The sequence below is a fragment of the Mastacembelus armatus genome, chromosome 12, assembly GCF_900324485.2.
Source record: "Mastacembelus armatus chromosome 12, fMasArm1.2, whole genome shotgun sequence".
NCBI classification, from domain to species: domain Eukaryota; kingdom Metazoa; phylum Chordata; class Actinopteri; order Synbranchiformes; family Mastacembelidae; genus Mastacembelus; species Mastacembelus armatus.
The window spans coordinates 20,090,978-20,115,757 of NC_046644.1; the positions used below are offsets into that span (position 1 = coordinate 20,090,978).

Genomic DNA, 24,780 nt, shown 5'->3' on the forward strand with positions numbered 1-24,780 from the left:
AGTTCAGCTGCTGCAGGTTTTTACCACAAATACTGATTTATATTTAATATATTACACGTTTTTAACACAATATTTTCTAATACTCATACTTGAAATAGTAATAATAACTTTTAATTATGTTTATTTAACAAACAAATGATTTTTAAAAAGTTTCACGTGTGGGCAGGACCAGCCTCCACTGGCTGATGGTGCTGAGAACAGACTCCTGTTGTTACAGTCAACACCAGAGCAGCTTCTGTGCTCAGCTCGTCTCCTCTGGGTTCATCCTCTCGGTGCCGGAGCCAGGGTCCAATAATGGCGGACAGCGGAGTTCTGCGGAACTTTTCCGTTGGCGGAGTCTGGGTAGAGGGACTCGTCTCTTGTCGGCGTAGACAAGAGCAGAAAGTGAAAAACCGGTCGTTTCTCAACTTGTTTTCAAAAACCAGGAAAAACAGGAGGCACATCTCTGTAGACACCAGACAGACATATGAATGGACCAAAACGTCGATTAATCTTTGAGCATTGTCCTCACAGGCCACTGTACATCAGTGATGTGATCCAGCACCATCTAGTGCTCATTACAGGAAACATCATCATCATCATCAGTTTATCAAACAAACCTCATGGTCATTAAATGTGTTTCTGAGCTGAAAGAGGCTCAGGAACAAAGACCAACACACATTTACTGGAGACTGAAACAGCAGCTGAGGATCCAGTGAAGACACTGGGACCAAACTGATTCATGAAGCAGAGATTTTATTCAGGATTCACAGGAAACTGCAGCAGCCAGGATCTGGTTTCATGGGCAACAAACAACAGGATCCATGAAAAATGTCAAAGTGAACCAGGAAAACAACCAACCATTTTACTTGATGTCAAAAATATGAGCACACATGTCATTAATATGCTGATCCACAATTTAAATGCATTGATAACACACCATCTGTGAGCTGAACAACCAATCAATCAATCACCAATTCATCAATCAGCTACAAGTAAAAATGAACCATAGCAAGAATCAATGAATATTCCAAGACAGATCAATAATAAACTGATATACAAAATATGATGAAGTCTCCATCAATAATCAATCATAAACAAACTGAATATATCAATCATCCAATCATGAAGCAGATCAAAGATATTGATCAAAGGTTTAAATTGAATCTAAAAATGAAAAAGGTCCAAATGTGCTGAAAAACAGTGAGAACAATGAAAGTGGATAAAGTTGTCAGGAGAACGCAGAGAGAACGTCAGAGAAACGTTGAGCTGACAGAACATAAAGACAGATCCATGGATGTTGGTCCAGCTCAGTGGGACTTTAGTTGGTCACATCAGGGAGGGAGCTGCTGTCACTGACTGTGGTGCTGAGCATCAAACACCAGGGGGGCCCTCACTCTGGCTCCCAGTCCACTCCTGTTAAAAGCCCATAACAATCTGTTTATCGTCACCGACACTTTGTTGTCCAGGAGAGTCAACATGTGTATTCAGGTTTCTGTGACCCCTACTGTCATTACTGAAAACCTTGTCAATACTCTTTAACTGCTTCACCAGCTGCTGTTAGATTACTGCTCATGTACTGCAGCACTGCTCTGGTTCCATCATCCACTCTCCTTTCTATCTCCTCCAGCTTCCTGACCTTCTCTGTGTCTCCTTTCTCCCTCATCCCCTCGATCAGGAAGTCCAAGTGGACATAAGTGGACACTGAATTCACATTCAGAGCGAACTGCTCCAGCCTGACAACATGTTGGTAGGCCTCTTCAAGCAGCTGGTTCTTCTCTGTTTTCAGTGTTTCCATTTTCTCTTCAAGAGTTTCCAACAGGCTCTTCTTCATTTCCCTCTGTGACAAATTCTTTTCATACTCGTACTTCACATGTTGTAAAGTCTTTTTAACTTTCCTGGTCTTGGTCACATAGATCCTCTTTTCTTTAACATGATCTGACACAGGACACTGCCTACTACATGAAGTACAGTGACCTCTTTTCATGACCTCACAGTGTTTAGGACTCTGGGCCATTGTGCATCCAGGATAGTGACAGTTCTCCTCACAGACAGAACAGGTAACAGCTGCTGCTGCATAAAACTGCTTCAACCTCCACTTCCAACATCAATATCTTCTTTATCTTTGTAGACCTCATCCACTTCTATTGTGAACTTCTTGTTCTCTTCATCTCTTCTTCATGTTTCTTCAGAGCTTCCTGAGTCTGTTTGATTTCTGTCTGTTTGAGTTCGATCGACTTGATTCTGTCCTGCAGGTTTTGGATACAGGCTGTCAGTCTGATGCGTGAATTCAACACTTCCACTGTCTTCGTCACCTCTGAGGTCCACATGTTCCACAAACTTTGTGAACTGGTCCATTCCTCTGTCTGTTACTCTCCATGTCGTCTCTAATCCAGTCATCTTCCTCTGTTCTCTCTTCATTCTGACAGTTATCAACACAAAGTGAACAGGCTGATTCTTCTCATTTCTGACACATTTAATTTTTGCATCTTCAAGAGCTTGAAGAGCATTTTGAGGTTTTCTTCCATCACAGTGTGTGATCAGAGCTACGATCTTGTTCTCCAGGTCTTTTCCAAACAGAGACGTCACTGAGTTGAGACGTACATCAGTCGGTCACTCAGTCGATTATCAGTGGCCTTCATCACCAGACCCACTGCATTTAGTTCATGAACTCCCCTCTGAGCGAACAAGTCCAATAACCTTTGACTGATACATCATGTTCGATCCCTCTGGTGTCTCCATATCCAGGAGTATCGATGATGGTCAGAGAGTACGGCAGAGTTTCACCTTCAAAACCAAAGATCTCGTACACGATCACATCTGATGTCTGACTTTCTGTCTGACGTCTGTTTTCTTTCTCCACGATCTCAAACCAGATGTTGTGGTCAAACTTCACTCCAATGGTGTAATTGAACAAACTGTTGATCAGAGTAGATTTTCCTGCTCCTGTTTCACCAACAAGTAAGATGGTTTTGTTTACTTTGTTGAAATTTCTCTCACCAACAGTTTTTCTGGTCAGAGTTCCAAACTTCTGTTCCTGTGGTCTCAGCTGGTAGACAGCAGGAGATCCTGGACAGCAGAGAACTTTGGGAGATGAGCTTCTTGTAGTTTTCTGAGGTGTTACTGATTCTGGAGGAAAAACAGAGAACTTACTCAGGACATACAGTGTTTAACACTAACACTTGTTAGATGCATATAAACATCCTTATACAACTTCAACAATCATTTGACACCAAGACAAAAGAAAATAATCCAGATTAGATGTAATTTCCATTAAGTCTTGAGAATTTAATCTGTACATTTTTAATCTGTAAATGGTCATTTTTCAAAACACTATAGGCAGCTTCATAAACAGTCATTATCTCAGAAGACAGAATAGGAAATACAATATAGAATAATATTAATATAATAAGAGTAATATAATTTCTGTTCATAAAGTAAGTAAACATAACATTTATTTCCCAGTGTACCTGATAAAGTTTATATTTCTAATGTACAGTGCTGCTCAAGTTCACATAGCCTTGGGAAAATTGTGAAATACTGGCCACTTTTGGAAAACTTTGTGGATTGTGCATAAAGCATAGTGGTCAGATAAATCTATTTATCATCATTTATTATTAGTGTCTTTTAAAATCACAGTGATAACTGAAATCTGACAGATAGTCCTGTTCAAAACTTTGCATTTCCTTGTACGTTTGGGCTGACAACATATACACAAGTTGACAAACAGATTTAAATGGCCTTTAAGTTTCCACACGTGAGTTGTCTGATGGTGATTAGTGTCTGTGTATAAATAGTCAGCGAGTGTCTCAGCTCTTGAGAGACCTGTTTACATTTCATCATCCAGAGATGCACTGACTTTGCTGTGACTCAGGAAAAACAACAGAACTGTCAAAGTACCTGCAAGAAAAGACTGAGACTCAGTCAGTTATTTAAAAGTCAGAAAATTATATAAAAGGATATACAAAGTTTAGCAAATGCCAATCAGTACTGTTCAATGTCTGATAAAAAAGTGGAAAATGAAGGGATCTGTTGATAACAGGTAGACCAAAAACATTCACTGTAAATTTGTATGGATGCAAAGAAAAACCCACAAGCAACTTCAGTTGAAATAGAAGCTTCTCTGCAAAGAAGCTGTGTGGCTCTTTCACAAGATGCACAATAAGAAAGTACTTCATGGTTGAGAAAAAAAAAAAATCACTGCTGCACAAAAGACAACACAGCACCTAAAACACTTTCAAGCAAGTGAGAACGTACACCAGAAACTGAAAAATACATGTAAATTCTTGACACGTTGACATAAGAGATTGTAGATGAAAATTATGAACAGAACGTTAAGCTTTTGAAAAAAAAAAAAAAAAACAGTCAGGATGAGATAAATGTATTAATTTAATTATTAATTAATTAATTAATTGAAACAGGATGTCCACCAAATGCTACGACATAATCAGCAACAGAAGAAAAAGTACAGGGTGAGTGTCCAAAACCCTTAGCTAATTGAGTGCACTATATTAGTCCACTATGTGGTGCTGCACTATATAGTGATTGAGGGGTTGGGCTCTAGGTTGGACATTCAGACACAGCCCTCGATTTAAAAAGACACAAAAAATAATCAATGTGATGATAAATTGATTAATTGATTTTTCTGACAAGTTGACACCTGCCAACCCAAACACTAACAGCAGTAATCACTGCTCACTGCTCCTTTAATGTGGTTACTGTGCAAAGTGTGAACCACTCCACTGTTTTGCAGTCAAGTATGGATGGACACCAGCATCTCTAGTGTTTTTTTTTTAAGTTCATCCTTATTTGTACATCACTAACTGAATTTTCTTGTACAGGTGTAAGGGAATGTAGGTCATGCTAAGGTAATATCAGTGTAGAGCAGAAGTAAAACAATTTACACTTTGTTATATTCCCACAACATGAGGCTGCCGCTGAATAAAGCAGGTAACTCATGAAATCAGCAAGTATTTTTATTTTAAGGTGCAATGTATGAGATGTGAAAGATTTAGCAGCATCTAGTGGTGAGACTGCAGATGTGTGAGGGAGGGTACAGTCGCTGTCACTTTCATAACAAAGCACTATTTTCTGTCTAGAGCCAGTGTTTGGTTTGTCCATTCTGGGATACTGTAGAAATATGGCAAGAAAACATGGCTGCCTCCATGAAAGGAGACCTGCTCTCTCTGTAAATTTAATGGCTCATTCTTAGATTAAGATGCAGCTTATAATGTACACAACAAAGAAATATAAATCATAGGGACTAAATAACAACAGGGTAACACCTAATGAATATACAGACTAATACATTGACAAGCTAAGAAGCTAACAAATGAGCAGGCTAACACACAACAGGCTAGCATGTCGTATCTATTGGAAATCCTTCTTCTTCTCCTCTTTCGGCTGCTCCCTTCAGGGGTCACCAGAGAGAACCTCAACATCTTCAGCTCTGCTACCTCAGCTCTGCCTCCTGTCTTTTTCTCAGTGCCACTGTCTCTAAACCAGACAACATTGCTGCTCTCACCACTGTCTTGTCACCTTTCCTTTCATTCTTGCTGACACTCTTTTGTCACACATCACACCTGACACTTTCCTCCACCGTTACACCTGCTTGCACACGTCTCTTCACTTCTTTTCCACACTCTCCGTTGCTCTGGACTGTTGACCCTAGGTACTTAAAATCCTCCACCTTCTTCACCTCTACTCCCTGTAACCTCACCGTTCTACTGGAGTCCTTTCCATCCCTGTCCCTAATCACCCTAACCTGCTGCACATCCTTCCTGTCTCTGTGTCTCGCCAACCTGTACAAATCCACCTCTCCCTCCTTAGTGTCCCAACCTTTCATACAAATCCTCATACCGCCCTTTGTTTGGCCTTTGCCACCTCTACTTCACCTTACGCTGCATCTCCCTGTACTCCTGTCTGTTCGCTTCTCGTCCTCTCAGTGTCCCACTTCTTCTTAGCTAACCTTTTCCTCTTAACACACTCCTGAACTTCCTCATTCCACCCACCAAGTCCCTCCTTATCTGCTTTCCTCATTCCAGATGACACACCAAGTACCCTCCTACTGTCTCCTTGATCACTTAGCTGTAGCTGTCCAGTCATCTGGAAGAACCTCCTGACCTCCAGAGCTGTTTCAGCTCCTCCCGAAAGCCACACAACACTCTTCCTTTTTCAACTTCCCCACTTGGTCCTCTGCTCTGCCCTTGTCCTCATCATCTCTTACTCACCACCAGAGTCATCATCCCACACACCACCATCCTATGCTGTCTGGCTTACACTCTCCCCAGCCACTACTTTGCAGTCACTGATCTCTTTCAGGTTGGAATGTCTGCACAAGATGTAGTCCAACTTGTGTGCTCCTGCCTCCACTCTTATATGTCGCCCTATGCTCCTCCCTTTTCTGGAAAAATGTGTTGACTACAGCCATTTCCATCCTTCTTGCAAAGTCTACCACCATCTGTCCTTCTGCATTCCTGTCCTGCATACCAAACTTACCCATCACTTCCTCGTCACCTGTTTCCCTCACCAACATTGAGGGAAACAGTTGAAGTCTGCCCCAATCACCACTCTCTCACCACTAGGGATACCCTGGATCACCTCATCCATCTCCCTCCAGAATTTCCTCCTTCTCTTCTAACTCACATCCTACCTGTGGGGCATAACCACTGACAACATTCAACATCACACCTTCACCTTCCAGCTTCAGACTCATCACCCTCTCTGACACTCTCTTCACCTCCAGAACATTCATAGCAAAATCCTCTTTCAGGATAACTCCTCCTCCATTCCTCTTTCCATCCACACCATGACAAAACAGCTTGAACCCTGCTCCTAATTTATAGGCCTCGCTGCTATTTGTGATTTGCATGTTTGATTTGGCTAAAATTTTACATATCGGATGACCTTCCTGACACAACCCTCTGCATTTACACCCGGACCTTGGGACCAGCACATGAAGACAGTGGATTGTTGCCCCCCTGTGGTTGCATTTCATATCTATTGGAAATATTCCTACAATAGTGTATATAATTCTTCTTCTTCTGCAGTTAACACATTAAATTAGACATTTCTCTGACATCACTGTTGTTTTATCCTTCATGATTATCCATCGACTACTGTGATTAGTTTATTGGTTAAGCTGAAAAGTAGTTCCCACAAGTGTAATGGTTAGGACTCTGGACTCTGAACCCTGAGGTGGGCTACTGGCTAGGGGAGTCGGACTTGTAACCTGAAATTGCAGGTTTTACCTCTCAGGTCTGCAGTTAATTTTCAGTGGCACAAAATGAACAGCCGCGTCCTGTACCACCTTCAATTGAGTTGAATGAGGTGAGACCCTTGAGCAAGGCACCGGACCCCAACTGCTTGGTGTGTGTGTTCAATGCTATGTGTGTGCACTTGGAATTGGGTTAAATGCAGAGCACAAATGCTGAATATGGGTCAACATACTTGGCCATATAAGTCACTTTCACTAGTTGTGTTAATGTTACTCACTGTGTTGCCATGGTGATGCCTGCTGGGAGGATCAAACTGATGGCGTCTGAAATATCAGAAATCTTCATCACAGCTTCAATCCGTCTCAATGAAATTATCTTAAAAACTAAGATTATAATAATTACAGTTTGAATCTGAAACACTGACTTGAATTATTTACAGGCAATCAGTCACTTTCCAGGGGACTTTTACAGTCCATAGTCCTCGTTTTATTCTTGAGCCTTCAGTTTCTGCCGAATGCACAGACACAGACACAGACACAGACACAGACACAGACCGACACGACACAGACACAGACACAGACACAGACACAGACACAGACACAGATTTATTCATTGCTCTCTGATTTGGAAAATTATCATTGGAAAGCTCAGAAAAACAAATACACAAAACATTGTGTCATAAGGAAATGTTCCCTTTAAACATCAGTCAAATGTCAATGACAGACTTCAGTTTTTGATTTTGAAAAATTTACAAATATTTTTTAAAATAGTTTTTAATTTGATAACAATTTAAAATTCAATCTACAACGTAACTATGCAAAAGGTGAAGGGCTCTGAATATTTTCTGACGCAGCTTGTAACAACTACAGTGCAAAGGTTTTAGTCACTAAAAATACACAGGTGGTGCTTTCAATATAAATTAAATACATTCATCAAAACTGACCTTCATCCAAGGAAGTGAAGTAAGGGAACATACCTCAATCTAATCAGTATCTCAGCTCTCCCCCGTAGATCCAGACTGCCCCAGTGTTCTGTCTCTACATGTGGTCCCAGACTGACTCCTCTGTGGGGTCAGACCATCTGCTGCAGGACTCCTGCTTCTTCTTGCCTCTGAAATAGTTCGTCATGAACTCTAGTGGGCACAGTTCTCTTAAGTTTGTTATGTTCCATCTCCTGCTTTGTGGCCTATGTTAGTGTCTGATCCTTCCTGCTTCACAGAGATCTTACCTGGTGCTGTTGGTTTGGTGAAGCTCAGTGAGCTGAGGAGCAGAAGGAGCAGAGAGGAGTCAGGTCAGAGTCACAAGCTTATATCAGCAGCAGGGACGGTCACATGACTCTGTGTCACGTGATTTCCCTGAAACTGTCCTGACCTCTCCTCCCTCCACCACTGCCTCATTCCTTCACTTTCCTTTTCTACCTCTGCCAAACACACAACAGGCAGCAGCAGATAAACCAAATGTCCATGGAGCTGAAACTCTGCAGGTTTCCTACAGTGTCTGTGGAAACCATCAGGGACAACTGTGAAGCTGCTGCTCACAGACAGAAGCTCCAACAGAGCACAGTTCACCTGCACAGACTCTTCACACACAAACTGCTGATGGACTGATGGTTGGAAACCCTCCAATTCAAACTGCTGCAGCTTCATAACCACAGGGGGGACTCAGCTACAGCTGCACCATCAGCTTCTTCCTCCACTTCATCTCACAAAGGACCTGGACTCTGGGTCCCACAGAAAATGATCATCAGTCACTGATCACTCAGGTTCTCTCCCTGCATTTCATCTGCCTGGAACAGAACCATTGGACCTGACACACCTTCCACTGTTCTCATGTCTCTGTAAACACACCACGGTGATGTTATGTCTCCTCTTTGGGTGCAGCTCATAATTACTCCCTGAGATTCCTGAAGAACCAGACGATCGACATATCAGGAACTATATTTGGTTCATTTCCAGCCCATGCTTGTCCACACCTGTTTGTTCTGATGTTCTGCTCTGACGGAAGCTTCTGATACAAATGTCAAATGTTTTTCTTTGTTGGAGGAATTTAACCAGTGAAAACCCCTAAAGACATGAGCTGAACCACGTCCATGAGTTTCTGTTTCACCTGGTCTCTGACTCGGTTTAGACTGCATATGGAAACATTCATTCTACACTGGTCGGCTGTTGTCAGACCATAGTCATACCTCAACAGGTTCCTACTGCACCTACCAGGATATAGGTCAGGATTATTATCACGCTATAATGTCTTTATTGTCAACAGTTACAGAGATAAACACAGAGCGTTCCAGCTTCTCACACTAAAACTACAGGCTGAGTTTAGGAAACGACTGTGGCTCATCAATGAAACACAGAATGATTCAGTGGACACGTCTCTCCTGTGGGAGCTCTGATGGTTCCTGAGCCTCCCGTCCACCCCGATCTCCTGAGGACTCTAAACCAGGTTCTAGCCTGGACCCTTAAACCAGCTCCAGGTCCTCAAACAGGCCTTTGGATGTGTAGACGTGTCCCTCACATCAATGGTACTGAACCACAGAAACACACGTAAACAAACACACACTTCATATTTCATTCTATATGTGTAGTTTAAACAGAGTTCACAGTCTAATCTATCATCTAATGAAACACAACACCTGCTACAGCTTCATTTGCCTTCATGTAGAAAAGAAAAGCCAACACATCTGACTCCCTGTTCAGGTAAACACCTGTCCAGGTGCAACACACAGACTGCCAGGAGACTGGCTAGGTACATGCATCCATCAGCTGCAGCTCTGATCCAGTACAGGCTGTTACCTACAGCTGCTTTAGAGCTGAAACCACATTAGTCCTGTTCTCAGATCTCTGCACTGGCTTCCTGTCCCTCAGAGAACAGACTTTAAAACAGTCCTGCTTGTGTATAAGTCTCTTCATGGCTCAGCACCACAGAACATCTCTGACATGTTGGTGCCATATAAACCATCATGGACTCTGAGACCATCAGGGACAGGCCTTCTGCTCGTGCCCAGAGTCAGGACTAAACAGGGAGAAGCAGCGTTTCAGTTTTATGCAGCTAAAACCTGGAATAGTCTCCTGATGATGTTAGACAGGCCTCATCTCTGACAATGTTTAAGTCCAAGATAGAAACTTTTTAGTTCAGCATATGAGAACTGAAAGTTTTTTTATCTGCACTCACTCTCCTTCAATTTAATTTTCTACTATTTGCTGTTTTCTTATTTTGATTTTTACATTTGTACTTTAACTTGTCTTTTATTTCTGTAAATCTATACATAGATAAATAGATATGTAAATAACTTTCATATTCCTCTGTCTCAAACAACAAGTCTGAGGCCAAACCAATGTCTGTGGTAACTTCCACCCTCCACCCTTGGGAGGAGAACAAAGCAGAAGTCACTGTCAGAGTGTTGATGTCACACACCCATATATATTTTTACCACATAAGCCATAATACACTGTGGAGGGTGGTGATGGTTTCACTTTGAAATGAAGTCGTCACAACTCCAGAGGAGTAACCAGGTCAGCAGCCAAATGCAGACAGACCAGAGGCAGGATGGCAGAAACACTGGGTTTATTTCAGGCCTCTGGTTACTCTGACTCCTGTTACGCCCCAGCCTAGGGGTTGCCGGAGCGTAACACGATTGTGGAGTTTTCCTCCAAACCTCTTCCACTCTCAACAAACACGAACTAGACGAACTACAATTAACAAGAATATTTATTCTGTCAAAATACAGAATACAAAACAGAATGTACAAAACAAACAAAACGCTAATTTAGCCCTACTCAAACAAAAACGCTCCGTGAGCCCTACGATCTCACAATCAAAAGAAACAACACAAAATCACAGGTCGCTAGCCTGGAAACTCCTAAAACAAACAGGAGAAAACAAAACACAAACGTAACCTAAGTGTCTAAATATTTCTAATCGAAAACAACGAAAACTACTACGAACACTAAACCTACAAAACGAAACAAAACCTAATCTCTAACTAACTAACTCTAAATCGAAATCTCTATCAAAATAGCTGGGAATGGCAAAGGTGGGAGAATAGCTCTCCTGAGCAGCAGTCCGTGGGCTTCTTATCGTTCTTCCGGGAAGTGTTGGACCAATCGCGGAAGTCCAATCCACGGGATTCCTACGTCCACGCCCACTCCATCCTCTGTCACACCCACACACATGTAATGGGGAGGGCCAATAACCCACAACACACACACACACACACACATAATGACCCTAGGGTCATAACACTCCGCCTCTGTCCTGCTGTCCATCAGTGCTGAACTGAGCTTCTTCCTGCCTTTACAAACTACATTTCCTCTGACTTAACTTCTGAGGATATTTCAGTAACTCACAGACCTTGGCACGCTTTGTGTCGGTGCACACAGCAGCAACATGCACCCACCACACCAAGGAGACGCCTCCTACCTGGAAACACTTTGGCTGCAACAGTACGGTGACCTCAGCAGGTCAAACATCATGTTGGCAGAGAGAATGATTTCCCTGAAACTGTCCTGACCTCTCCTCCCTCCACCACTGCCTCATTCCTTCACTTCCCTTTTCTACCTGTGCCCAACACAACAGGCAGCAGCAGATAAACCAAATGTCCATGGAGCTGAAACTCTGCAGGTTTCCTACAGTGTCTGTGGAAACCATCAGGGACAAACTGTGAAGCTGCTGCTCACAGACAGAAGCTCCAACAGAGCACAGTTCACCTGCACAGACTCTTCACACACAAACTGCTGATGGACTGATGGTTGGAAACCCTCCCATTCAAACTGCTGCAGCTTCATAACCACAGGGGGGACTCAGCTACAGCTGCACCATCAGCTTCTTCCTCCACTTCATCTCACAAAGGACCTGGACACAATAAAAACCCATCAGTGATGCCAAACCCAAGAGTTTGTTCTGATTTCTCAAACATGTCCGACAGTCCCAAACTGTCAGGTTCTGTGTATGTGTGATGACAATTCTTCTACAATGAAACACGTTATTGATGACTTTTTTTTTTCAATTCAAATATCCGTCCATCCATCATCTATATCATCCGCTTTTTCCTAATCAGGGTCCCAGGGATCTGCTGGAGCCTATCCCAGCTCTCTTTGATTGAAAAGCAGGGGTAGACCTTGGACAGGTCACCAGTCCATCACAGTCAATGCAAACAGTTAATTAATTAGTATTCAACATTTTAGTAGATTACCCAGATTTATGTGTTTACTTTGAAAAGGCAACTGGACAGTGACAGCTTGAGTCAAGTGGGTACATGGATGGATCACAGAACAGGCCCACCAGGGGCCCAGGGGGACTGGAGGCCTGTAGACCAGTCACAAAGGGATGGTTAACCTTTAATGAGGGAGTCAATCAAATGAGAACAAAAAGCCATAAAATAAGAAAAAAATAGAAGCAAGCAACTGTAAACAGAGAAAAACAAACCCCAAACACATCAAAACGACCACAAACATATGCAAAATGACATGAAGAGATAGAAAACATAAAAAAGAAGATGCAAAGAAACTTAAAAAGAGACAGAAAAACAAATAATAATGGAAATAAATGAACGGAAAGAGATGCAAAGCAAGCACAAGACGACATAGTTTAACATGAGGCGGAGAGCGCTAGCTAAAGTTATTAACATGGGCTCCAGGATAGCTTAGAAGAGAGCGACCACTTACGGTGTTCTACTGTGACTTTATTAAAAACTGAGAAAACCATACAAAGCCAGGTCTCCACGGCGCTAAGTCTATTATTCATACATGAACATATAGAGTATAGTCCGTTTATCGTGTACCAAGAGCACAGTGAAGCGTGTACACACGTCTCTCTCCGTGGCACTACTACATTTTACAGTCAGTGACCTATAACCTTACAGTGTAATCACAAAGAGTCTGACTACAAATCATGTGGTTTGCTCAATATGTGAGTCCTAGAGGGTTGGAGGCCTTTTACATGTCTCAGTGGCAGCCCTCATTCAGGGGCCCATTGTCTAGGAACCTGCCCGTTTGGGCATGGTCTCCACTGTGTTGGAATCACATTACTGAAACAGAAGGACACATGTACATTGTGGAAACAGTGCATACTGAAGAACATATATGGCAGTTGAATCTAGATGGAAGAGACACTCCACTGTCTCTAACAAAGCTTTACACCCAGTTTAATGGTATATGTCAAAGGAACTCCACTACCTGAGTTTTAATGTCATAGCAGCTGCCAGGTCCAGCCACAATAAGCAGCACACACACAAAGGGAGCTCAGCCAAGCATTAAAAATCCAGTTTTTTAGTGGAGACTGTTTACTTAAGACGGTACATCTTGAAAACTGTCCACAGTGAGTCTGTTGGATTTCCTACTGCATTCTTTTCATATCCTGCCCCCATTTGGGTCAAACAAGGTGACACAACATGCACAGAAGATGGATGATTTTCCAATTTGGTTTTGCTAGTTACGTGTTTTAACGCATTTATTCATCTATCAGTTGTAAAGAGACAGCGATAATGGTCCATATATGATCCTCAGGATCATATGTTGCTGAATCCACCAACACTTCCTTGAATATGGTTTCCATCACAGAAGAAAAATATTGTTTGATGGTTTTGCAATACAAGATTAAGAAAACATGTTGTAGGTGTTTTCAGTGACAACTACAATTTTTAGAAGATATTGTCTTGTTTTATTACTTTTTAATAAAATTTTATTTACATTATTTAAATCTGTAAAAGATAACTTTTCTATTTTCAATTTACAGTTCTGGCATGTTTGCTCAAGTCATGGTTTGTTTTTGCACTTTTCCTTTTCCTCCTCTGAATATGACAATATTGATGTGTGACACCTCCAAAGTAATAAATGTTGCTATTTTTAACAATAAATGTCTGTTATACTTACACCCAGTTTGCACTGGTTTGGAAATGCACTGCCCCTTCGTTGCCTTGGGAAGTGTGGTCTGCTGTCCAATACATCACAGTTCATCTTCCAACCTCTTCATGATTCCCAGGATGAATTAATAACAATTGATTAAGTCATTTTATAACTGTTCATAATATTTCATGTATTTTAACAAGTAATTATTAAGAACAATATCATTTACTGATTTAGGTCACTAATTTATTTACTAATAATATATTAAGATGAGTTTGAAATGAAATGTTGAAATGTTTTGGGAGAATATTTAAGGTTTAAACTATAAAAATAGACATTTATAGGTTTTTTTAACACATCAAAAAAAAGCAGTCTCCTAACATGACTACTGTACATCAAATATGTCATTTTACAATTATTATAACAACAAGAACGTGGATGACATTATTGGAATTACATTCTAACACCTTGTTAAACAAATATCCAGTGTTTTTGTGCTCTACCATGAAAAACCACTGTCTGTCTGACGCTAAGTCACATCCAAACAGGATTCTGCTTTGCTGTTTACAGTGACAGACTCCTGGTTATATCAGCAAACCAACAAGTGTTTGTCACCAAGTCAACCAGACACAATTACCACACAAACTCTCTCTGATCCTTTCAATTCTCCTGTAAAGCAAACAGCCAACCTGTTTCCTGTTTCAGAGTAAACACGAGGCTGTGAGTAGCCAGAGGACGTTAGCCGGGCAGCATTAGCGCTAACTATGCAGCTAACGTGGCTAACGTCAACACGTCCGTGTTATAAGGAAACAGAAATAAAATTAATTAAATTAATAATATAATAGAAATACTATTTTATATATCTACTAAAGGATACAGGTCAGTTTAACCTGTTTAGGGAATACTGCTTTATAAGTTGGGTTTTTTCACCGTAATTCTGGAGCCTTCGACCAGTTGGACGGCGATGCTAACTCTGCCTAGCATGGCTAGCTTTACCGTATTCTCCACATGCTCTTGTACATTTGTGTTTCTTAATGTTTTCAGATAAATGTTTAACGTCCCTAATTCCTGTCACAGTCCTGCTGTGTCTGTCCCTCCCGTGTTAGAAAGCAGGGGAAGCCAAACACGGAGTTAGCTAGCCGAGCCTTTCTGCTGGACCAGTTACGACTCAACCTTCTCACAGACGTTTGACCTTTTTCTCTAAATTGTTGTTTGATTGTGATGTCGGGTCGATCTGGACCGAGCTCTTTAACCTGTCAGTTCTTCTTTCAAACGGATTCTGAAGAACAGATTTTACTGAATTAGGACAAACCTGAAGTTGCGACTCTCGGGTACCGGCGGCCATCATTGGCGGTCACTGTCGCTGCTCTGATTGGCTGGGCGGTAAAATTGCCGCCTCAAATTAGCCGACGCTGATTGGCTGAATCCTGTTGCTATGTGCATATCTGAGAGTTTTGATTGGCTGTTCTGTGTCAGTGACTGGGCGATGTTTAGTTCAGCTGCTGCAGGTTTTTACCACAAATACTGATTTATATTTAATATATTACACGTTTTTAACACAATATTTTCTAATACTCATACTTGAAATAGTAATAATAACTTTTAATTATGTTTATTTAACAAACAAATGATTTTTAAAAAGTTTCACGTGTGGGCAGGACCAGCCTCCACTGGCTGATGGTGCTGAGAACAGACTCCTGTTGTTACAGTCAACACCAGAGCAGCTTCTGTGCTCAGCTCGTCTCCTCTGGGTTCATCCTCTCGGTGCCGGAGCCAGGGTCCAATAATGGCGGACAGCGGAGTTCTGCGGAACTTTTCCGTTGGCGGAGTCTGGGTAGAGGGACTCGTCTCTTGTCGGCGTAGACAAGAGCAGAAAGTGAAAAACCGGTCGTTTCTCAACTTGTTTTCAAAAACCAGGAAAAACAGGAGGCACATCTCTGTAGACACCAGACAGACATATGAATGGACCAAAACGTCGATTAATCTTTGAGCATTGTCCTCACAGGCCACTGTACATCAGTGATGTGATCCAGCACCATCTAGTGCTCATTACAGGAAACATCATCATCATCATCAGTTTATCAAACAAACCTCATGGTCATTAAATGTGTTTCTGAGCTGAAAGAGGCTCAGGAACAAAGACCAACACACATTTACTGGAGACTGAAACAGCAGCTGAGGATCCAGTGAAGACACTGGGACCAAACTGATTCATGAAGCAGAGATTTTATTCAGGATTCACAGGAAACTGCAGCAGCCAGGATCTGGTTTCATGGGCAACAAACAACAGGATCCATGAAAAATGTCAAAGTGAACCAGGAAAACAACCAACCATTTTACTTGATGTCAAAAATATGAGCACACATGTCATTAATATGCTGATCCACAATTTAAATGCATTGATAACACACCATCTGTGAGCTGAACAACCAATCAATCAATCACCAATTCATCAATCAGCTACAAGTAAAAATGAACCATAGCAAGAATCAATGAATATTCCAAGACAGATCAATAATAAACTGATATACAAAATATGATGAAGTCTCCATCAATAATCAATCATAAACAAACTGAATATATATCAATCATCCAATCATGAAGCAGATCAAAGATATTGATCAAAGGTTTAAATTGAATCTAAAAATGAAAAAGGTCCAAATGTGCTGAAAAACAGTGAGAACAATGAAAGTGGATAAAGTTGTCAGGAGAACGCAGAGAGAACGTCAGAGAAACGTTGAGCTGACAGAACATAAAGACAGATCCATGGATGTTGGTCCAGCTCAGTGGGACTTTAGTTGGTCACATCAGGGAGGGAGCTGCTGTCACTGACTGTGGTGCTGAGCATCAAACACCAGGGGGGCCCTCACTCTGGCTCCCAGTCCACTCCTTGTTAAAAGCCCATAACAATCTGTTTATCGTCACCGACACTTTGTTGTCCAGGAGAGTCAACATGTGTATTCAGGTTTCTGTGACCCCCTACTGTCATTACTGAAAACCTTGTCAATACTTCTTTAACTGCTTCACCAGCTGCTGTTAGATTACTGCTCATGTACTGCAGCACTGCTCTGGTTCCATCATCCACTCTCCTTTCTATCTCCTCCAGCTTCCTGACCTTCTCTGTGTCTCCTTTCTCCCTCATCCCCTCGATCAGGAAGTCCAAGTGGACATAAGTGGACACTGAATTCACATTCAGAGCGAACTGCTCCAGCCTGACAACATGTTGGTAGGCCTCTTCAAGCAGCTGGTTCTTCTCTGTTTTCAGTGTTTCCATTTTCTCTTCAAGAGTTTCCAACAGGCTCTTCTTCATTTCCCTCTGTGACAAATTCTTTTCATACTCGTACTTCACATGTTGTAAAGTCTTTTTAACTTTCCTGGTCTTGGTCACATAGATCCTCTTTTCTTTAACATGATCTGACACAGGACACTGCCTACTACATGAAGTACAGTGACCTCTTTTCATGACCTCACAGTGTTTAGGACTCTGGGCCATTGTGCATCCAGGATAGTGACAGTTCTCCTCACAGACAGAACAGGTAACAGCTGCTGCATAAAACTGCTTCAACCTCCACTTCCTAACATCAATAAGTTCTTTATCTTTGTAGACCTCATCCACTTCTATTGTGAACATCTTGTTATCTTTCATCTCTTCTTCATGTTTCTTCAGAGCTTCCTGAGTCTGTGTAATTTCTGTCTGTTTGAGTTCGATTAACTTGATTCTGTCCTGCAGGTTTTGGATACAGGCTGTCAGGCTGATGCGTGAATTCAACACTTCCACTGTCTTCGTCAGCCTCTGAGGTCCACACTGTTCCACAAACTTTGTCAACTGGTCCATTCCTCTGTCCGTTACTCTCCATGCCGTCTCTAATCCAAAGTCATCTTCCTCTGTTCTCTCTTCATTCTGACAGTTATCAAACAGAAAGTGAACAGGCTGATTCTTCTCATTTCTGACACATTTAATTTTTGCATCTTCAAGAGCTTGAAGAGCATTTTGAGGTTTTCTTCCATCACAGTGTGTGATCAGAGCTACGATCTTGTTCTCCAGGTCTTTTCCAAACAGAGACGTCACTGAGTTGCAGACGTACATCAGTCGGTCACTCAGTCGATTATCAGTGGCCTTCATCACCAGACCCACTGCATTTAGTTCATGAACTCCGTCCTCTGAGCGGAACAAGTCCAATAACCTTTGTTTGACCATCTCATCATGTTCGATCCCTCTGGTGTCTCCATATCCAGGAGTATCGATGATGGTCAGAGAGTACGGCAGAGTTTCACCTTCAAAACCAAAGATCTCGTACACGATCACATCTGATGTCTGACTTTCTGTCTGACGTCTGTTTTCTTTCTCCACGATCTCAAACCAGATGTTGTGGTCAAACTTCACTCCAATGGTGTAATTGAACAAACTGTTGATCAGAGTAGATTTTCCTGCTCCTGTTTCACCAACAAGTAAGATGGTTTTGTTTACTTTGTTGAAATTTCTCTCACCAACAGTTTTTCTGGTCAGAGTTCCAAACTTCTGTTCCTGTGGTCTCAGCTGGTAGACAGCAGGAGATCCTGGACACAGCAGAGAACTTTGGGAGATGAGCTTCTTGTAGTTTTCTGAGGTGTTACTGATTCTGGAGGAAAAACAGAGAACTTACTCAGGACATACAGTGTTTAACACTAACACTTGTTAGATGCATATAAACATCCTTATACAACTTCAACAATCATTTGACACCAAGACAAAAGAAAATAATCCAGATTAGATGTAATTTCCATTAAGTCTTGAGAATTTAATCTGTACATTTTTAATCTGTAAATGGTCATTTTTCAAAACACTATAGGCAGCTTCATAAACAGTCATTATCTCAGAAGACAGAATAGGAAATACAATATAGAATAATATTAATATAATAAGAGTAATATAATTTCTGTTCATAAAGTAAGTAAACATAACATTTATTTCCCAGTGTACCTGATAAAGTTTATATTTCTAATGTACAGTGCTGCTCAAGTTCACATAGCCTTGGGAAAATATGTGAAATACTGGCCACTTTTGGAAAACTTTGTGGATTGTGCATAAAGCATAGTGGTCAGATAAATCTATTTATCATCATTTATTATTAGTGTCTTTTAAAATCACAGTGATAACTGAAATCTGACAGATAGTCCTGTTCAAAACTTTGCATTTCCTTGTACGTTTGGGCTGACAACATATACACAAGTTGACAAACAGATTTAAATGGCCTTTAAGTTTCCACACGTGAGTTGTCTGATGGTGATTAGTGTCTGTGTATAAATAGTCAGCGAGTGTCTCAGCTCTTGAGAGACCTGTTTACATTTCATCATCCAGAGATGCACTGACTTTGCTGTGACTCAGGAAAAACAACAGAACTGTCAAAGTACCTGCAAGAAAAGACTGAGACTCAGTCAGTTATTTAAAAGTCAGAAAATTATATAAAAGGATATACAAAGTTTAGCAAATGCCAATCAGTACTGTTCAATGTCTGATAAAAAAGTGGAAAATGAAGGGATCTGTTGATAACAGGTAGACCAAAAACATTCACTGTAAATTTGTATGGATGCAAAGAAAAACCCACAAGCAACTTCAGTTGAAATAGAAGCTTCTCTGCAAAGAAGCTGTGTGGCTCTTTCACAAGATGCACAATAAGAAAGTACTTCATGGTTGAGAAAAAAAAAAAATCACTGCTGCACAAAAGACAACACAGCACCTAAAACACTTTCAAGCAAGTGAGAACGTACACCAGAAACTGAAAAATACATGTAAATTCTTGACACGTTGACATAAGAGATTGTAGATGAAAATTATGAACAGAACGTTAAGCTTTTGAAAAAAAAAAAAAAAAACAGTCAGGATGAGATAAATGTATTAATTTAATTATTAATTAATTAATTAATTGAAACAGGATGTCCACCAAATGCTACGACATAATCAGCAACAGAAGAAAAAGTACAGGGTGAGTGTCCAAAACCCTTAGCTAATTGAGTGCACTATATTAGTCCACTATGTGGTGCTGCACTATATAGTGATTGAGGGGTTGGGCTCTAGGTTGGACATTCAGACACAGCCCTCGATTTAAAAAGACACAAAAAATAAATCAATGTGATGATAAATTGATTAATTGATTTTTCTGACAAGTTGACACCTGCCAACCCAAACACTAACAGCAGTAATCACTGCTCACTGCTCCTTTAATGTGGTTACTGTGCAAAGTGTGAACCACTCCACTGTTTTGCAGTCAAGTATGGATGGACACCAGCATCTCTAGTGTTTTTTTTTCTAAGTTCATCCTTATTTGTACATCACTAACTGAATTTTCTTGTACAGGTGTAAGGGAATGTAGGTCATGCTAAGGTAATATCAGTGTAGAGCAGAAGTAAAACAATTTACACTTTGTTATATTCCCACAACATGAGGCTGCCGCTGAATAAAGCAGGTAACTCATGAAATCAGCAAGTATTTTTATTTTAAGGTGCAATGTATGAGATGTGAAAGATTTAGCAGCATCTAGTGGTGAGACTGCAGATGTGTGAGGGAGGGTACAGTCGCTGTCACTTTCATAACAAAGCACTATTTTCTGTCTAGAGCCAGTGTTTGGTTTGTCCATTCTGGGATACTGTAGAAATATGGCAAGAAAACATGGCTGCCTCCATGAAAGGAGACCTGCTCTCTCTGTAAATTTAATGGCTCATTCTTAGATTAAGATGCAGCTTATAATGTACACAACAAAGAAATATAAATCATAGGGACTAAATAACCAACAGGGTAACACACTAATGAATATACAGACTAATACATTGACAAGCTAAGAAGCTAACAAATGAGCAGGCTAACACACAACAGGCTAGCATGTCGTATCTATTGGAAATCTTCTTCTTCTCCTCCTTTCGGCTGCTCCCTTCAGGGGTCACCAGAGAGAACCTCAACATCTTCAGCTCTGCTACCTCCAGCTCTGCCTCCTGTCTTTTTCTCAGTGCCACTGTCTCTAAACCAGACAACATTGCTGCTCTCACCACTGTCTTGTCCACCTTTCCTTTCATTCTTGCTGACACTCTTTTGTCACACATCACACCTGACACTTTCCTCCACCCGTTACAACCTGCTTGCACACGTCTCTTCACTTCTTTTCCACACTCTCCGTTGCTCTGGACTGTTGACCCTAGGTACTTAAAATCCTCCACCTTCTTCACCTCTACTCCCTGTAACCTCACCGTTCTACTTGAGTCCTTTCCATCCCTGTCCCTAATCACCCTAACCTGCTGCACATCCTTCCTGTCTCTGTGTCTCGCCAACCTGTACAAATCCACCTCTCCCTCCTTAGTGTCCAACCTTTCATACAAATCCTCATACGCCCTTTGTTTGGCCTTTGCCACCTCTACCTTCACCTTACGCTGCATCTCCCTGTACTCCTGTCTGTTCTCTTCTGTCCTCTCAGTGTCCCACTTCTTCTTAGCTAACCTTTTCCTCTTAACACACTCCTGAACTTCCTCATTCCACCACCAAGTCTCCTTATCTGCTTTCCTCATTCCAGATGACACACCAAGTACCCTCCTACCTGTCTCCTTGATCACTTTAGCTGTAGCTGTCCAGTCATCTGGAAGAACCTCCTGACCTCCCAGAGCCTGTTTCAGCTCCTCCCTGAAAGCCACACAACACTCTTCCTTTTTCAACTTCCACCACTTGGTCCTCTGCTCTGCCCTTGTCCTCATCATCTTACTCACCACCAGAGTCATCCCACACACCACCATCCTATGCTGTCTGGCTACACTCTCCCCAGCCACTACTTTGCAGTCACTGATCTCTTTCAGGTTGGAATGTCTGCACAAGATGTAGTCAACTTGTGTGCTCCTGCCTCCACTCTTATATGTCGCCCTATGCTCCTCCCTTTTCTGGAAAAATGTGTTGACTACAGCCATTTCCATCCTTCTTGCAAAGTCTACCACCATCTGTCCTTCTGCATTCCTGTCCTGCATACCAAACTTACCCATCACTTCCTCGTCACCTGTTTCCCTCACCAACATTGAGGGAAACAGTTGAAGTCTGCCCCAATCACCACTCTCTCACCACTAGGGATACCCTGGATCACCTCATCCATCTCCCTCCAGAATTTCTCCTTCTCTTCTAACTCACATCCTACCTGTGGGGCATAACCACTGACAACATTCAACATCACACCTTCACCTTCCAGCTTCAGACTCATCACCCTCTCTGACACTCTCTTCACCTCCAGAACATTCATAGCAAAATCCTCTTTCAGGATAACTCCTCCTCCATTCCTCTTTCCATCCACACCATGACAAAACAGCTTGAACCCTGCTCCTAATTTATAGGCCTCGCTGCTATTTGTGATTTGCATGTTTGATTTGGCTAAAATTTTACATCGGATGACCTTCCTGACACAACCCTCTGCATTTACCCGGACTTGGGACCAGCACATGAAGACATTGGATTGTGCCCCCCTGTGGTTGCATTTCATATCTATTGGAAATATTCCTACAATAGTGTATAATTCTTCTTCTGCAGTTACCACATTAAATTAGACATTTCTCTGACATCACTGTTGTTTATCCTTCATGATTTTATCCAATAGATTAATGTGATTAGTTTTATTGGTTAGCTGAAAAGTAGTTCCCACAAGTGTAATGGTTAGCACTCTGGACTCTGAACCCTGAGCGTGGGCTAATGGCTAGGGAGTCGGACTTGTAACCTGAAAATTGCAGGTTTGACTCTCAGGTCTGGCAGTAATTGTCAGTGGCACAAAATGAACAGCCAGCGTCCTGTACCACCTTCAATTGAGTTGACTGAGGTGAGACCCTTGAGCAAGGCACCGGACCCCCAACTGCTTGGTGTGTGTGTTCAATGCTATGTGTGTGCACTTGGAATTGGGTTAAATGCAGAGCACAAATGCTGAATATGGGTCAACATACTTGGCCATATAAGTCACTTTCACTAGTTGTGTTAATGTTACTCACTGTGTTGCCATGGTGATGCCTGCTGGGAGGATCAAACTGATGGCGTCTGAAAATATCAGAAAATCTTCATCACAGCTTCATCCGTCTCAATGAAATTATCTTAAAAACTAAGATTATAATAATTACAGTTGAATCTGAAACACTGACTTGAATTATTTACAGGCAATCAGTCACTTTCCAGGGGACTTTTACAGTCCATAGTCCTCGTTTTATTCTTGAGCCTTCAGTTTCTGCCGAATGCACAGACACAGACACAGACACAGACACAGACACAGACACAGACACAGACACAGACACAGACACAGACAGACACAGACACAGATTTAATTCATTGCTCTCTGATTTGGAAAATTATCATTTGGAAAGCTCAGAAAAACAAATACACAAAAACATTGTGTCATAAGGAAATGTTCCCTTTAAACATCAGTCAAATGTCAATGACAGACTTCAGTTTTTGATTTTTGAAAAATTTACAAAATATTTTTTAAAATAGTTTTTAATTTGATAAACAATTTAAAATTCAATCTACAACGTAACTATGCAAAAGGTGAAGGGCTCTGAATATTTTCTGACGCAGCTGTAACAACTACAGTGCAAAGGTTTTAGTCACTAAAAATACACAGGTGGTGCTTTCAATATAAATTAAATACATTCATCAAAACTGACCTTCATCCAAAGTGAAGTAAAGGGAACATACCTCAATCTAATCAGTATCTCCAGCTCTCCCCCGTAGATCCAGACTGCCCCAGTGTTTCTGTCTCTACATGTGGTCCCAGACTGACTCCTCTGTGGGGTCAGACCATCTGCTGCAGGACTCCTGCTTCTTCTTGCCTCTGAAATAGTTCGTCATGAACTCTAGTGGGCACAGTTCTCTTAAGTTTGTTATGTTTCCATCTCCTGCTTGTGGCCTATGTTAGTGTCTGATCCTTCCTGCTTCACAGAGATCTTACCTGGTGCTGTTGGTTTGGTGAAGCTCAGTGATGCTGAGGAGCAGAAGGAGCAGAGAGGAGTCAGGTCAGAGTCACAAGCTTTATATCAGCAGCAGGGACGGTCACATGACTCTGTGGTCACGTGATTTCCCTGAAACTGTCCTGACCTCTCCTCCCTCCACCACTGCCTCATTCCTTCACTTTCCTTTTCTACCTCTGCCAAACACAACAGGCAGCAGCAGATAAACCAAATGTCCATGGAGCTGAAACTCTGCAGGTTTCCTACAGTGTCCGTGGAAACCATCAGGGACAAACTGTGAAGCTGCTGCTCACAGACAGAAGCTCCAACAGAGCACAGTTCACCTGCACAGACTCTTCACACACAAACTGCTGATGGACTGATGGTTGGAAACCCTCCCATTCAAACTGCTGCAGCTTCATAACCACAGGGGGGACTCAGCTACAGCTGCACCATCAGCTTCTTCCTCCACTTCATCTCACAAAGGACCTGGACTCTGGGTCCCACAGAAAATGATCATCAGTCACTGATCACTCAGGTTCTCTCCCTGCATTTCATCTGACTGGAACAGAACCATTGGACCTGACACAGCTTCCACTGTTCTCATGTCTCTGTAAACACACCACGGTGATGTTATGTCTCCTCTTTGGGTGCAGCTCATAATTACTCCCTGAGATTCCTGAAGAACCAGACGATCGACATATCAGGAACTATATTTGGTTCATTTCCAGCCCATGCTTGTCCACACCTGTTTGTTCTGATGTTCTGCTCTGACGGAAGCTTCTGATACAAATGTCAAATGTTTTTCTTTGTTGG

At 41.7% G+C, this 24,780-nt stretch overlaps 2 protein-coding genes and 1 long non-coding RNA gene across 4 annotated transcripts in view; all 3 read right to left on the bottom strand.

The window, feature by feature from the left end:
• Window positions 1–718: 718 nt before the first annotated feature.
• Window positions 719–24,020, bottom strand: LOC113124756 (uncharacterized). 2 transcript variants are annotated; one of them, XM_033325463.1, is made up of 5 exons: window positions 23,714–24,020; window positions 23,164–23,246; window positions 23,017–23,062; window positions 16,969–18,656; window positions 719–1,395 (listed from the first exon to the last, which is right to left on the bottom strand). In XM_033325463.1, the coding sequence occupies exons 3-5, from the start codon at window positions 23,025–23,027 to the stop codon at window positions 1,373–1,375; spliced, it is 1,722 nt and encodes a 573-aa protein (XP_033181354.1). In that variant the 5' UTR covers window positions 23,028–23,062; window positions 23,164–23,246; window positions 23,714–24,020; the 3' UTR covers window positions 719–1,372. The 2 variants fall into 2 exon arrangements, 1 of the variants encoding a protein (XP_033181354.1); XR_003295008.1 differs by lacking the exons at window positions 16,969–18,656; window positions 23,017–23,062; window positions 23,164–23,246; window positions 23,714–24,020 and adding an exon at window positions 1,437–1,496.
• Window positions 3,055–7,705, bottom strand: LOC113124216 (uncharacterized). Its single transcript, XR_003295011.1, has 3 exons — window positions 7,621–7,705; window positions 7,474–7,519; window positions 3,055–3,108 (listed from the first exon to the last, which is right to left on the bottom strand). It is a non-coding gene; the product is annotated as an uncharacterized LOC113124216 (long non-coding RNA).
• LOC113124206 (uncharacterized) overlaps window positions 16,248–24,780 on the bottom strand; it is a 37,266-nt gene continuing 28,733 nt past the window's right edge. Inside the window, exon 5 of the mRNA XM_026296733.2 lies at window positions 16,248–16,926. The gene's annotated coding sequence lies outside the window, so the exon portion shown is untranslated. The remainder of the gene's footprint in view (window positions 16,927–24,780) is intronic.

What these genes read in the sequence shown, in the direction of transcription:
- LOC113124756 (XM_033325463.1), bottom strand. An exon ending in TGACTCTCCTGGACAACAAA is followed by an intron (nt 1,396 to 16,968) that starts GTGTCGGTGACG and finishes GGCTTTTAACAG; the next exon opens with GAGTGGACTGGGAGCCAGAG.